Below are 13,753 nucleotides of genomic sequence, written 5' to 3' on the forward strand. Positions count from 1 at the left end.
GCTACTAGATGAGGAACAGCTGACCTTCCTAAAACAAAGACCTCTAGATAGGCTGACCAGATTCACCAGATGGACAAGTAGTGGGGAACGGCTGGGATGTCGACAACACAGTAGACAGTAGCAAGGATAACAGAGTATAAGGGCTCTAGTGGGGGGAGGGAGGCTATGGGAAGGTGTCAACTGGGGAGTAGGTTATAGTTGAATAAGATGTTTTGGGATGTTCTGTGTGATATGAACAGAAAAAAATCAACAAATTAAAAAAAATACTATATTTTAGGAAGAAGCATAAAAGTTTACATCATGTCAATTAGTAGAGGTGATGAACATTACCACTGAAATCTACCCAATGACTTCATAGACATACACAAGCGCCAAGGATCCAAGTGCAAATGATTATGACTCGTAATAATTAGATACATACAGATTAGAGACGCATATGCCAACATCTCAATGTTAGCACAAACAATGTGTCTTTCTGTAAGAAACAGTATTATTTTAGAATGAAATGGAGATTCTTTTTGCAGGTTAACTCATTCAATTTTATGTCTTACAGGGCTTATACTGAGTTCAATATTGTATAACTGTATTGATTCAACAGCAAACTAGAAATTTTATAGCCACTTTTGAAGAAGCTGTGCCTTTGCTCTGGAAACTGTTACTGGGCATGTTAAAGCTGTAATGATATGCTTCTAAAAAAAATAAAAAATATTTTACAAAATGTAGGAAACAGCATATCTTGAAATGGAGATCTTCTTTAAAGGGTAAAAACTCATCCAATTTTATATCTTACAGGGTTTACACTGACTTCAATATTGTATAACTGTATTAATTCAACTGTGAACCCAAAAATTTACAGCCACTTTTGAAAGAGATGTATCCTTGCTCTGGAGTGTGTTACTGAATATGTTAAAGGTGTAATGAAATGCTTCTTCTAATCATGTGGTTACTAAATTTTAAAAAAAATTTAAAAAATTCTTCAAAGCATAAAAAAAAAGAATAAAGCAATCTAAAAGTTTTTGTTCAATAAAAAAAAATTATCTAGTTTAGCTTAAAAGTTTGGTTGCGGTAGGGAAAGTGCTACTTCATATCAGTAGCTGTGTGACATTAAAGGCATCACAGCTGCTTGCAATGAGTGCAGACATCAGATGAATGAATGTGCACACTATAATAGATCAGCTGTTTTATTCAGTTATGTAGATTTAATAATGAAGACATAATATTCTGATTTTTCAGTCATCTGGATGAAGAGAACACTGTATTAGAGACATACATCCCCAAATTAAGAAATTAGGGATTTATATCCCCAAAGCGTGATGCACATGATGAGGGAAGTACAGGAGAAAAATAAACAGGTACTCAAGATTCAGAGTGGTGTTGAAAGTTTTCAAGCTGAGACCTTAAGTGTGTGATTAGAGTTAATAAAGAACTCTCAGTTATTGCAAATAGAGTACGTTTGATCTGGTCAGTGTGGGAAAGAAGGATAAAGCTATAGAAGTGAGGAAATCCAGTTATCCTGGACAGCTGTGGAGCCAGTAAAGTTTTACTCAAAATTAGATTAGATCCTAGAAGGTTGTCTGAGTGCTGTGTGGATGGAATGTAGACGGCTATAGACGTTAAACTTTGACTCGATGCACACTGCTACTCACAGGTAACTTGGTAGTTGGATTTTGGCCAAATCTTCGTGCCCGCCTTTCCTGTGCTAGGGATTGAACTTAGGGTTTCATGAATGCTGGGTAAGTAAATGCTCTAACACTGAGCAATAACCCCCAAAACTTGCAGCTTAGTTCTCTAGAGGTGAAACAAAAATTCTTCAGAAATATAGAATTCCAAAGTAGTATACTGCAACAATGAACCAAAAGTTAAAGAAATGCATTTATGTTGGGAAACCCTGCTGTTAGGGTTGTAGTTCTCCATGTCCGGATAGCCCTAAGGGGCTCGGCGCCAAATGGAAGGACTCCCCTTTTCAGCAGGGGGCCTCCTGCTCTCTTCCTGGCTCACCTGGAAAGTGCCACCAAGCACGGATGCCTGACCTTATCTGAAACATGACCTTTCGCATAGTTACCTGGAGTAAAAACTACCCCCAGGTTTTTTCTATAAGATAATCGGGCATTGCCTGATAGTCTGGAAGATAGGAGCCCACTGCCACATGTAAATAAAGCACACTATGAGCACCTATCAACTGAGGCTTTTGCTACTGCCTCCACACTATAAATTCTCTAGTTCTCCCACTGAATAAACGGAGCTGTTTCACTGTGTCTGGGGCTGTATCACTGCTGTTTCACTGTGCCTGGGACCAGCTTCCCCGGAAGGGCTGTCTTCCGTCAGTGCTCACTGGCCGTCCTGACCCCGTTTGCCGCTTCTGCTCTCCCTGCCCTCGTGGTGGCCAATGATCTGCGAAGAGAGGGAGTGCCTTCTGCACATTTAGAGCAAGAAAGTGTGCCAGTTCAGGGACATAAGTTACATTGTAGAGTAAAAGTTGAAAAACAAAAATTAAATTTAAAACCACATAGTAAAATCCATTTTGGATACAAGTATAAATAGAAATCACTAGCTTCCTGTCAGCTTAGCACAAATAGTAGTAGAAGCCAGATGGAAAAATTTCAAAACATGATGGAAAACAATGCAGACAGATACTTAAAAATCATTCCTAGCTAAAAATTCTACAATACTAAATGTTGTAGGCTGGTGTTCCAGTTGTTTAGAAAATTTGCTGTCATTGCCAACATTCTCCTTCAAGAAAATAAAACTCTCATTGAGGCTGGAAGAAACATTAAGGTCCATCTCTTAGAACATCCACATACCATGTAAAATCTATTCTTTTTGAAAGAGGTACAGACTATTGTTGGGTCAGCTTGAATATTCTGAAGAACCGGGTTTTCAGAAGCTTTCATCTCTATAGTAGTTGCAGCGCGATGCTTTTTGGCTATTCCCTGAAACAAAGCTAGCTGCATCACTCTGATATTCTCTTGCTTGCCTAAAATCCGTACACACCTGAAAAATATAAGAATGTTTAATATAGCACGATTACCAGAATTAGGCTGAGAAGATGATTCAGTAGATAAATTGACTGTTATGCAAGTGCGAGGACTGAAATTTGGATCCCCAGCACTCACATAAAGCTGGGCAGGCCTATAGGCCCATCTATAATCCCAGTGCTTGGGAGGCAGAGATGGGATCCCTAGGGCAAGCTGGTTATTTAGACTAGACAAATCAGTGAGCTCTTGGTTTCCCAGTAAATAAAGTGGAAAGCAACTGAGGAAGATACTCAACATCAACCTTTGGCTTCCACCTGCACAAATGTGCACACATGTAAACATGCATACATCACACACACATACAAGAAAAAAATTCAAACCACAACGAATTCAAATTGTGACAGCTTGACATACGATAGTTAAAAATCCCCTATCCAGGTATGGGAAGAGATATATGGCTTGGTGCATAAAGGCAATCGCTGCCAAGTCTGATGACCTGAGTTTGAGTCCTAGGATCCACATGGTAGAAGGAGAAAACCAACTCCCATAAGTTGTGCTCTGAAATCATCAAAATAAATAAATAAATGAATAAATATAAAATAAACTTTTAAATATAAACTATTCATTATCTATAGCCAAATGATTACTAGTGAAAGATATTTTGTCTTTTTTTTTTTCAGAGCTGAGGACCGAACCCAGGGCCTTGCGCTTGTTAGGCAAGCGCTCTACCACTGAGCTAAATCCCCAACCCCTAGTGAAAGATATTTTAAAGTGTCTCTCTACCCTACAAAAGATATTTTAAATGGCAAGGTAACTATGTTTTCAGGTTTTAAAAAAATCTAATCAAGAAAATGAAAAGCTACAGACTGGGAGAACAAATTTGCAAAGGATGTATCTGATTGAGAACTGTTAAGTAACACAAAGAACTCTTAAAACTCAGTAAGAGCAACCAATTAAAAATGGTTCAAAGACCTTAGCAAACACCAATCCAATGAAGCAGACAGCAAATACGCATATGAAAAGATGCACCACATCATATGCCATCAAAGAAATGCAAAGTAAACTAAAATATGATATTACAACACATTAGAATAGCCAAAATCCGGAATACTGATGGATACCAAATGTTGGCAAGGGAACGCTCACTGTTGGTGGGAATGCAAAAAGGCACAGCCACTTTGGAAGACAGTTTGTGGTTTGTTTTTTTTAAATAAAAATATACTTTTACCATATGATCCAATAAGCTCCTTGGTATTTATCCAAAGGACTTGAAAATACACACACACACACACACACACACACACACACACACACACACAAAACCTATAAAGGAAGTTTATAACAGCTTTATTTGTAAATGCCACAACTTGGAAACAGCCAAGATGCCCCTCAGGACAGTTTAGCAGACAAACTGTGCATCCATCCAGATAACAGACTACTATTCAGTTTTGAGGGAGGGAGAAAAAGGGAGGGAGAGAGAGAGTTTTCAATCAAGGTATAAAAAGATGTGGAAGAACTTCAAGCATATTAACTGAAAGAAGACAATCCAATCAGAAAATTCTACATGCTGAATGATTAACATTACATGATACTTTGGAAAAAGTAAAACTAGAGAGTCACTAAAAGGATTAGTAGTAAGCTGGGCACTGTGGCTCACACCTGTAATTCTAGCACTCAGGAGGCTGAGGCAGGAGTATTATCTTGATTTCAAGGACAGCCCAGGTGAATTCTACTATAGTCAGAGCTACAGTAGGAGACTCTGTCTTTAAAAGCAATGAACAGTTCAAGCAGAGAATTTTTAGTGTGTTGAAACAATTCTGATTTGATAATATAGTGGTGGACACACGGGGACTGTATCTGTGTCCTAACAGAATGTATAACCTTAATTGTAAACAATGAATACTAGGTGATGTGATGTTTCAATATAGGTTTATCATTTGTAACAAATGCACCACTTTTATGGGAGGTGCTAGAAGGCTAGATGTGTTGGGTCAGAAAATACATGGGAAAACTTTGTACCTAACTCTCAATTTTGCTGTGAACCTAAAATAGTTTTTTAAATTAAAAGTAGACTGCCGGGCATGGTAGTACATGCCTTTAATACCAGCACTAGAGAGGAAGAGGCAGGTGAGATTGAGGCCAGCTTGGCCTACATAACAAACAGGGAGACCATGTCTCAAAAAAAACCAAAACAAATTAAATTAAATTTTAAGAGATCCACAAACAAATAAACAGTCCTTGTAGCTGGGAAGATGGCTCAGTAGGTAAAAAGCTTGCTGTGTAGCATGAGGACCTGAGTTCAGATTCCCCAGCACTCACATAAAATCCAGTTGTAGAGGCATAAATCTGTAAACCTACTGCTGCATGGGAAAGTGGAGGGTGCAGACAGGCAAATCTCTGGAGCCTGTGCCAGATTGGTGAACTTCAGGATCAATGAGAGACACTCTCAAAAGAAAAATGAGGAGAACAATAGAGAAGATACCCAATGTTGATCTTGGGCCTCCAAAACGTGCACACATACAAACATATATACACAGATGTATAAATAAATAAATGAAAGAAATAAAGAAAGAAAGAAGACCTAAATCACTCAATACCATCATCTCTCTATACCTGTAGGTTCCAGATCCATGAATGCTAACAAGCTCAGACTAAAAATTATATTTTTCAACTCATCTACATTGGACATAAACACTTCTTTTTCCTCATGATTGTTCCTTAAACAATGTAATATAATGAGTATTTATATAACACATATTTTATTAGGGATTATGAATAATCTATAGCTAATTAAAATATGGCAGTATATGCATATTATATACAAACATTATACCACCCAATGTGGGTGCTGGAATCCAAACTCCAGTCCTCTGATAGAGCAGTAAGCACTCTTAACTGGGGAGCCATCTCTCCAGTGACATATTAAACCATTTTATATGAGGCATCCGAGCATCCTTAAGACTTTGGAATTCACCAGGTATCCTGGAACACCCCTTATAGATATCAATGGTTAACAATAGATAAGTGTATAGTATTAACTTATTCCTATTAAACTTTTATAAGCTTTCAAAGGTTTTTATATTGCCAAGAAGTACATTATAAATATGCTTATATATAGAAATGTACAGCACAAGATTTTTCTTCTTGAACTATTTCCTAAGTTCTTTTCGTTTACATTCAGCGTTAGTATCTGATTGTAGATATTCTGTACTAATACCAAATGCACAAAGGACTTATTGTGTTTTTATGCATTTTAGCTCCTGCTTTTATGTCTAGCAGGATGTAATGCTGAATTCTGTGGTTAAAATATTTGGCAACATTTAACATGAGCCAGGCTAATTTAAATCAATAAGCAAACAGACTGAAACTTGTTAAAAAAAAAACAAAACTTAAAACCTTGAAACTATGCATATCTTCTTTCCAGTTCTTCTACAAACATGAATGGAAACTTTCTACATAAGATTATAAACAACTGAGAGACCACAGAAAAATCCAGTCAAAACATTTGGTTAAGTTTACGCATTTGGGATCATTCCACTTTCTTTGGAACAAACAAAACTTTCATTGTTTTCCTGATGCAAGAAATGGTCCCTCATAACTGCATTAAAAAAAAAATCACATTAAAGCTTACCGATTTGTTTCTACATTTATAACTTTAATGCCCAGCATTGTTCCATATAACACGAAGTGTCCAGTTTCATCAAAAACTATATTAATTAATCTGACAGCATCCACTTTCTCCAACTCACGTTCTACAGCCATTCTTCGGCCAAACTCCATGTCTGGTAGCTGTTGCCTCATCTGCTGCAGTTCAGTAAACATCTAGGAAATAAACTGTGCATTAATAAAATAACTATGTACATTATACTCACACCCATATATAAAATAAAGCAATGAGAACTGACTAAAAAACAGAACACATTAAGAGTTTATATACTTACATAGTTTAAGAGGCATTTTAAACCCAATAAGCAAGGAGCTAAAAGAGACAGTAAGTTCAAGATTATAAAGAATAGTATTTCAAAGCTGAGGTGGTTTATCATGGCTGTAATCCCAGCCCTCTGAAGGCAGTGCTCCGAGGCAGAATTGTCAACTCTAGACCTGCCTGGGCTACATAGTAAGTTTCAGGCCAACCTGGACCACAGTATGAAATTCTGTCTCAGAAAAAAAGCCTAGAGAGATGGCTCAGTGGTTAAGAGCACTTGCTGTTCTTGCAGAGGACCTGAATTTGGTTCCTAGCACCCACATCAGGGAGCTCACAACTACCTATAACTCCTGCAAACACATGACATAGAGACAACACATAAAGAAAATAAAAATAAAATAAAACAAAAATCTCAATTAAAAAAAAAAAAGAAACATACAAACAAGTTCGTATTTCAGAGGTATGTGGCTTATTGGTTACGTGTTTAAGGTTCTGGGTTCAATGCCCATCACTACCACCAGAAAAGGTATAGTAGTAGTAACTGATTTTTTTCTAATTAAAAAAAAAAACAGATGGCTTATATAGAAAGTTATTTTTTTTTTAAACAGGAATAATATATCTGCCTTTTAGAAGCCTCAGAGTAGTACTTTCCAATGAAATATAATGCAAGTCACATTAGGTAATTTAAATTCTATAGTAGCTGCATTGCAAAATAAAATGGGGAATTCTATTTAACCTAATATATCTAAAATATTACCATTTCTATAACAGGTTATAAAATGGAGAAATCAGTTTTGCATTTTGTCTTTGGAATCTTGCATGTATTATACTTTTAGCACACCTCTATTTGGTCTAGACATGTCAAGGGGCCAACAGTCAGATACATGACAGCTAGGCACACTAGCCTACACCCATAATCCCAGCACTTGGGAAGCTGAGGCAGGAAAATTACCTGGGCTACATAGTGAGTTTGAGGCTAGCACAGACTACAGAGTGAAATCCTCTCTCTGTCAGTCACATGGATAGTACCTACTTCTGTTAGACTATGCAGGTACAGTCTATGAGATCCTATGTGAGGTCACAAAAAGACATATGGCAAATACTAAATTCTTGTTGAAGAACATGTTTTTTAGGATTTATTTTTGTTGTATGTCTGTCTATATGTATGCATTCAGGCATATTAATGCCTGTAGAGGTCAGAATAGGGAGTCGGCTCTCCTGGAGCTGGCGTTACAGGCAGTTATGAGCTATCTACCATAGGTACTAGGAACTGAACTTGGGTCCTCTCCTGGAACAGCAAACACTCTTTATGGCAAATCTTGCAATAGTAAATTCATGACATTTCAAAAACTGTTTCTAGTTATTTTGAAATGGACAGTTACGATTAGTATTAGACAAGTGTGATTATTTTTTTAAAAATAGGGTTTTATGAGTGCCCATTATAGTTTGGAAATTTGGTTTACTTTTGATACTTAACCCACAATTTTCAAGATAAGGACTGTATTACAATTATTTTATGTTAATACTCCATGAGCTTTCCAAGAGATATGAGGATCCTGATATTCAGTTTTTCAGACATGTATGACATCAAACAGTAGAATGCAAAACTAGCTGTTCATGGTGGATTAATATGCTAGACTTCCTATCCCATTTACTTTTATCATTGTTTCATATTTATGTTAACTCAGTCTCACCTTGGGTTGCAGAGATGACTCAGTGGTTAAGAGTACTTCCTGTTCTTCTAGAGGATCTGAGTTCGATTCCCAGCACCCACAGGAGGCTCACAGCTGCCACAACTCCAGTTCTTGGGCTTAGGAATTCCTGGAACTAGAGTTATGGACAGTTGGTAGCTGTCATGTGGGAACTCTGGGAACCCTATCAGAGTCCTCTGGAAGAGCAGCCAGTGCTCTTAACCAATACTTTCTTCTACCCTCTGTGGGGACCAGGCATGCATGTGGTGTACATATATACATGCAGTCAAAACACTCATATACATAAATCTTTTTTAAAATTTTTAACTTTTTCTAGATAAAGGCTATGTACAAAATACAAAAAGAGGTATGTTAGGGCTGAAGGCATGAATGCAAGATCTTACAGAACAGTTTTTTTGTCTCTAGTTTCTGCTTATTTATGTGTCCCCAAACAGCCTAGAATGCGGGAGTACTTTTTTGGAGTGGACTCATGATCAATTTTGCTGGCAAAAAGACTCTTTTTAAAGATGTAAGGTCCATAGGCAGCCATGTGTCCATATACATGTATTTCACTTATTCAATTTGGGTACTACCTGAATGGATTCTCTTTACAGCATTCCAACATTCATAGCATGGCCTCTGTGGCACACACCTGCATATCTGTATGCAGTGATGCTGCATATTTCAGTTCACAACTACTAAAAACATAAGAGTTTCATCCCACTCAATTTCTAACTCTTAAACTAGAACTACTTATGCACTTATAAATCACTGTAGTCATTCTGCTCTCCCAGGTTGTTCATCTCCCCAACTCCCAAACATATACACTCAGGCACACACACACACTTACACAAGCACTCTCCATGGAACAATGAGATTCTAGCCATTTCCTCTTATATTTTGCATTCCAAATAATTAGTTTAACTGATATTTAGTCTTTGGCCAAAACTCTCATTCTGACTCTCAGCTTTTGTTAGTTTTACTCCTGACCTTCGGTCACTTCAGTCCTATCATTTCATCAACTGTTGACAACAATGAAGAAATGTCCTAATAAATGTAGGGAAGTGAGTTCAAGAGCATCAATGCAAGATCGAAGACAACTAAAGAGTACCTTTAATGTGCTAAGAGAAAATTACCACCAACCCAAATGTCTATGTAGAAAATAGATCTTTTAGGAAACAGCAAAAAAATAAAGACATTTTTAGAAAAGCAAAATCTGATTTAATTGAACTTACACTTAATGACTCATCAAAGACTCTCATGAGTTTTCCAGTTAAAAATCTGAAAATTCTAACTTTTCTATCAGAGCCAATGGTAGCTATTTTCTTCCCATCAGGTGAAAAACATATGCTGGTTGGATAAGCTTTACACTTGGCAAATTCATATAAGTCTGTATCAGTTTTATACTCCCAGTTCACATTTTTAGGGAATTTATATTGATGAGGAGGACCAGTCCAGTACTCAATCATTCCAGATTTGTCAGAAGATACCACTGCTTTGTAAACTGGGTTGAGTCTTATCTGAGTAAGAGGTGATACATGGAGTTTGTCAAAAATATGAAGTGGTTGGTTATCTCCTCGACCATCATAAATGAAAATCTTTCCTGTACTCTTCTCAGAAGCAGCAACGGAAGATATGGCATCCCCTGGGCAATAGATCCATTCACACTGTCCAGGAAAATAGCTAAAACAGTTAAGAATTGAGGAAAAGAAAGGTCAGTAAAACAAACATTCCTCCCCAGCCCATAACCAAGACAAAAATGTCCTGGCCTACCACCTCACAGTTTCGGATTCTTTGCTCAACAGTAAAAGATAGGGTGTAACTACTCAGAATAATTTCTTCTTACTCTCTTTTTTCTGACAGTGTTAGGAATCAAACCCTAGGGCCTTTTTAATATTAAACAGGTGTTCTACTTCTTAGCTAGACCCCGAGTCCTTAATTTTCTCCTTCTACTCTCATTAATGTAACATAGTAACTTATATGACACCCAAATCACAAGAGGAAAACTGCACATAGCAGCACATTTATTTTACTACAAAGTAAGGAAACTTATCATACACAGGCCTTAAGATAAGAGGCACTGGGTGTCGGTAAAACAATCTATGTATAACTTTTAAGTAGGTTAGCATGTCATGGCATAGCTTATAAATCCACTCATGAAACATTTAAAACCCAAATATTACCCAAATAATAACCCAAATATTGGTTATGACTATGCTCAAAAGAAAATCAAGAAAATCATTATCTTTATACTAAACTATAGCATTAGACATGCTGTATAATGAACAATAAGTATAAAAGAATTAAGATGGATATAATCTACATAACAAATTAATACATCCAAGTATGTATTGTCTCTGTAATAAAGTCATTTTGAAAAGGTACACTATTGTACTAAACATAGTGTTGATGCCCAAAACCTTTCCTGACTCTTCAGTTAGGAATATACATATAATCTTAAAATTTCTATGGTCATAGTTTAGTCAACTACTTTAAGAAACAAAATATATATCTAGTCAAGGTTTATCTGAGAATATTTGGTTTTTTACCTAAGCCTTATCTACAATAACCTTACTGGATGTTTAATAGCCATAGTTTGAGGTCTATACTAATGTGGTCAGAGAGACTTACACAGTTTTTGCCCCTTGCCCTCCAAGGTCAACTTAGTTCCAGGGGACTATGGTCAACTACTTTAAGAAACAAAATATATATCTAGTCAAGGTTTATCTGAGAATATTTGGTTTTTTACCTAAGCCTTATCTACAATAACCTTACTGGATGTTTAATAGCCATAGTTTGAGGTCTATACTAATGTGGTCAGAGAGACTTACACAGTTTTTGCCCCTTGCCCTCCAAGGTCAACTTAGTTCCAGGGGACTATGGACTATCTCTTAAAATGTCCAGTAAATGTGGTGAGTCACTTGTCCTCTTGTTCAGGAAGGCCATGGAGACCCCACAAGATGGACTTGAACCAGTGTCCAGTATACAAAGAGGAGGGTCACATCTCATTCATGCTTCCAAGTGAAGCCAGACATGGTTGAGCAGGACCTTCAACTTATCTTCACATAGATGGAACTGGTAAAAGAAAGGAGCCAGGAGCTCCTCCCAAGCCCATGTGTGCCCACCTGCAGCTAAGGGAGACAGCACGCTATTGTTCTAAAATGATGGATAAATTTGTTTTCTCCCCCTATCTAGAAGCCTTGGAGAGGGAACTGACACTGATTCTAACCACTCCAACAGCTATCAAAATACCTGAAAGCAAATCCTGAATCCACCACTCTAGAGTCTAGCCTTGGAAAGCAAAAGAAAATTGAGGAGGAACCCAACAGAGGGATGCTTTTGGAAGCCCTTGGCAAGAAACCCCAATGGACTCATAAGAACATTTAAAACTTAAATTGCCCTGTTCTGACTTTTTTCTAGTTCCCTGTCTAGAACTTGTAATGCTAATTACTCTTACACAGCTCCTATTCATGATTCAAGGACTTTCTTTTCCCTCTAGAGATAAGAATTATGGAATCTGGGAGTCTTTTAGAGAGACCCACTGAAGGGGTACTCCAATGCCTCACTGTGTCCCTGTCTAGCATGGACACCAGAACGGTCTGCGTCCTGATTCCCTATCCGCAATTTGGGTATCCTCTACAGAGGATAGTGTGATAAAAATAGGAGGTAGGAATTGGCTAAGCAGTTATGGTAAAAAGACCCCGAAGAAAAGTAGTGTCTTGGCTAAAAGTCAAAATGTTCTCAGGCCTCTTAGCAACATACTCCATTCCAAAGGCCAAAACTGTCAAAAGTTAGATTTGGGAGCTTGTATTTAATCCTTAAAAGATTTTAGGGCTACCTCTTCAGAGGGGGGAATGTTAGAGTAGCCAAAAGCCCCATAAAAATAAATAAATAAATCAAGAAGAAAGAGTACATGAAGTTATCAGAAAAAAGTGATTGGGAGATATGGGAGGAACTGGAAGGGAGGGAGTGGGCATGGATTTGAACAAAACACCTTATATGCATGTATGAAATTCCCAATAAATTATTTTTTTTAAAGAATTTCTATCAGTTCCTGAAATAAACTCTTTTGAGTATCTACTAAGGGCTTATATTTAACTTTTTAAAATATTTTATTTATTATTTTTATTTTATACGTATGAGTGTATTGCCTGCATGTATGTGAGTGCACCCGTGTTGTGCAATGCCTCGGAGATCAGAAGAGGACTTTGGAGTCCCCTGGAACTGGAGTTAAGGACGGTTTGTAGCTGCCATGTGGGTGCTGGGAATTGAACCCGGGTCCTCTGCAAGAGCAGTCAGTGCTCTTAACCGCTGAGCCATCTCTCCAACCCCATATTCAACTATTAATGAATGGATTTGATTTTTAAAAATAACCTATGTCTGGAGAAACAAATTGAGGAGACAGAAGAGCAAATTAGGTAATTGCATTTGTGATTTAAAAAAAAAAAATGGCTTTCTTTAGTGGCTTATAAAATCTGTTCTTGAAAGAAACTCCAAAATCTGGATTTGAACTATAGGCATAATGCAGTCCATAGTAGGACCTCTTGGAGACAGGGATTTCTGGGGGTAATTAAGTTAAAATAGGTCATAAGGATAGGTTCCTAATCTGATAGGCCCATGACCCTCTTAGAAGTAAAATAGTAAGACAAGTAAGAAGCCAAGAAGAAAGCCCTCATGAAATGAAAGTCTGCTGGAACCGAACCTAGATCTTGTGTTTCAAAGGACCCACAACCATGGAATTTGAAGTCTTTTGTTATGCCACTCAAGCAACTAAAACAAGTCCCAAAACTCTGATAATGCTATGACTTTTAATCATATGACAATCACTTAGATGTATTTATTTAGCATGTTGTCTTTTAAAAGCCATGCTTATGCCCAGGCATGGTGGCACATGCCTTTAACCCCAGTTCTCATGAGCCAGAGGCAGATGAATCTCTGAGTTCAAGGCCAGTCTGATCTATAGCAAGTTCTGGGCAGCCAGGCATACATAGTAAGACCCTGTTTCAGAAAACAAAACAGAACAAAATAACAAGTATCTAAAAATCCATGCTTAAAATACTAGTCTTATTTACTGTACCATCCAACCACATAGTCTGAATATAAATATCAGTATAATCCAAAGTTAAAAACACCAAGCAAATTTCAAAAATATATATAAACCA

At 37.3% G+C, this 13,753-nt stretch overlaps 1 protein-coding gene across 2 annotated transcripts in view; it reads right to left on the reverse strand.

Moving 5' to 3' along the window:
• Ppwd1 (peptidylprolyl isomerase domain and WD repeat containing 1) overlaps positions 1-13,753 on the reverse strand; it is a 35,616-nt gene that overhangs the window by 14,596 nt on the left and 7,267 nt on the right. For both annotated transcript variants that reach the window (XM_008856127.3, XM_008856134.2), the window contains 3 exons: positions 9,827-10,274; positions 6,607-6,797; positions 2,802-2,991 (listed from right to left, as the gene is read on the reverse strand). In XM_008856127.3, the coding sequence (XP_008854349.2) occupies positions 2,802-2,991; positions 6,607-6,797; positions 9,827-10,274 (829 nt within the window). The remainder of the gene's footprint in view (positions 1-2,801; positions 2,992-6,606; positions 6,798-9,826; positions 10,275-13,753) is intronic.

This window comes from Nannospalax galili, unplaced genomic scaffold (assembly GCF_000622305.1).
Source record: "Nannospalax galili isolate Female #2095 unplaced genomic scaffold, S.galili_v1.0 scaffold751, whole genome shotgun sequence".
NCBI classification, from domain to species: Eukaryota; Metazoa; Chordata; class Mammalia; order Rodentia; family Spalacidae; genus Nannospalax; species Nannospalax galili.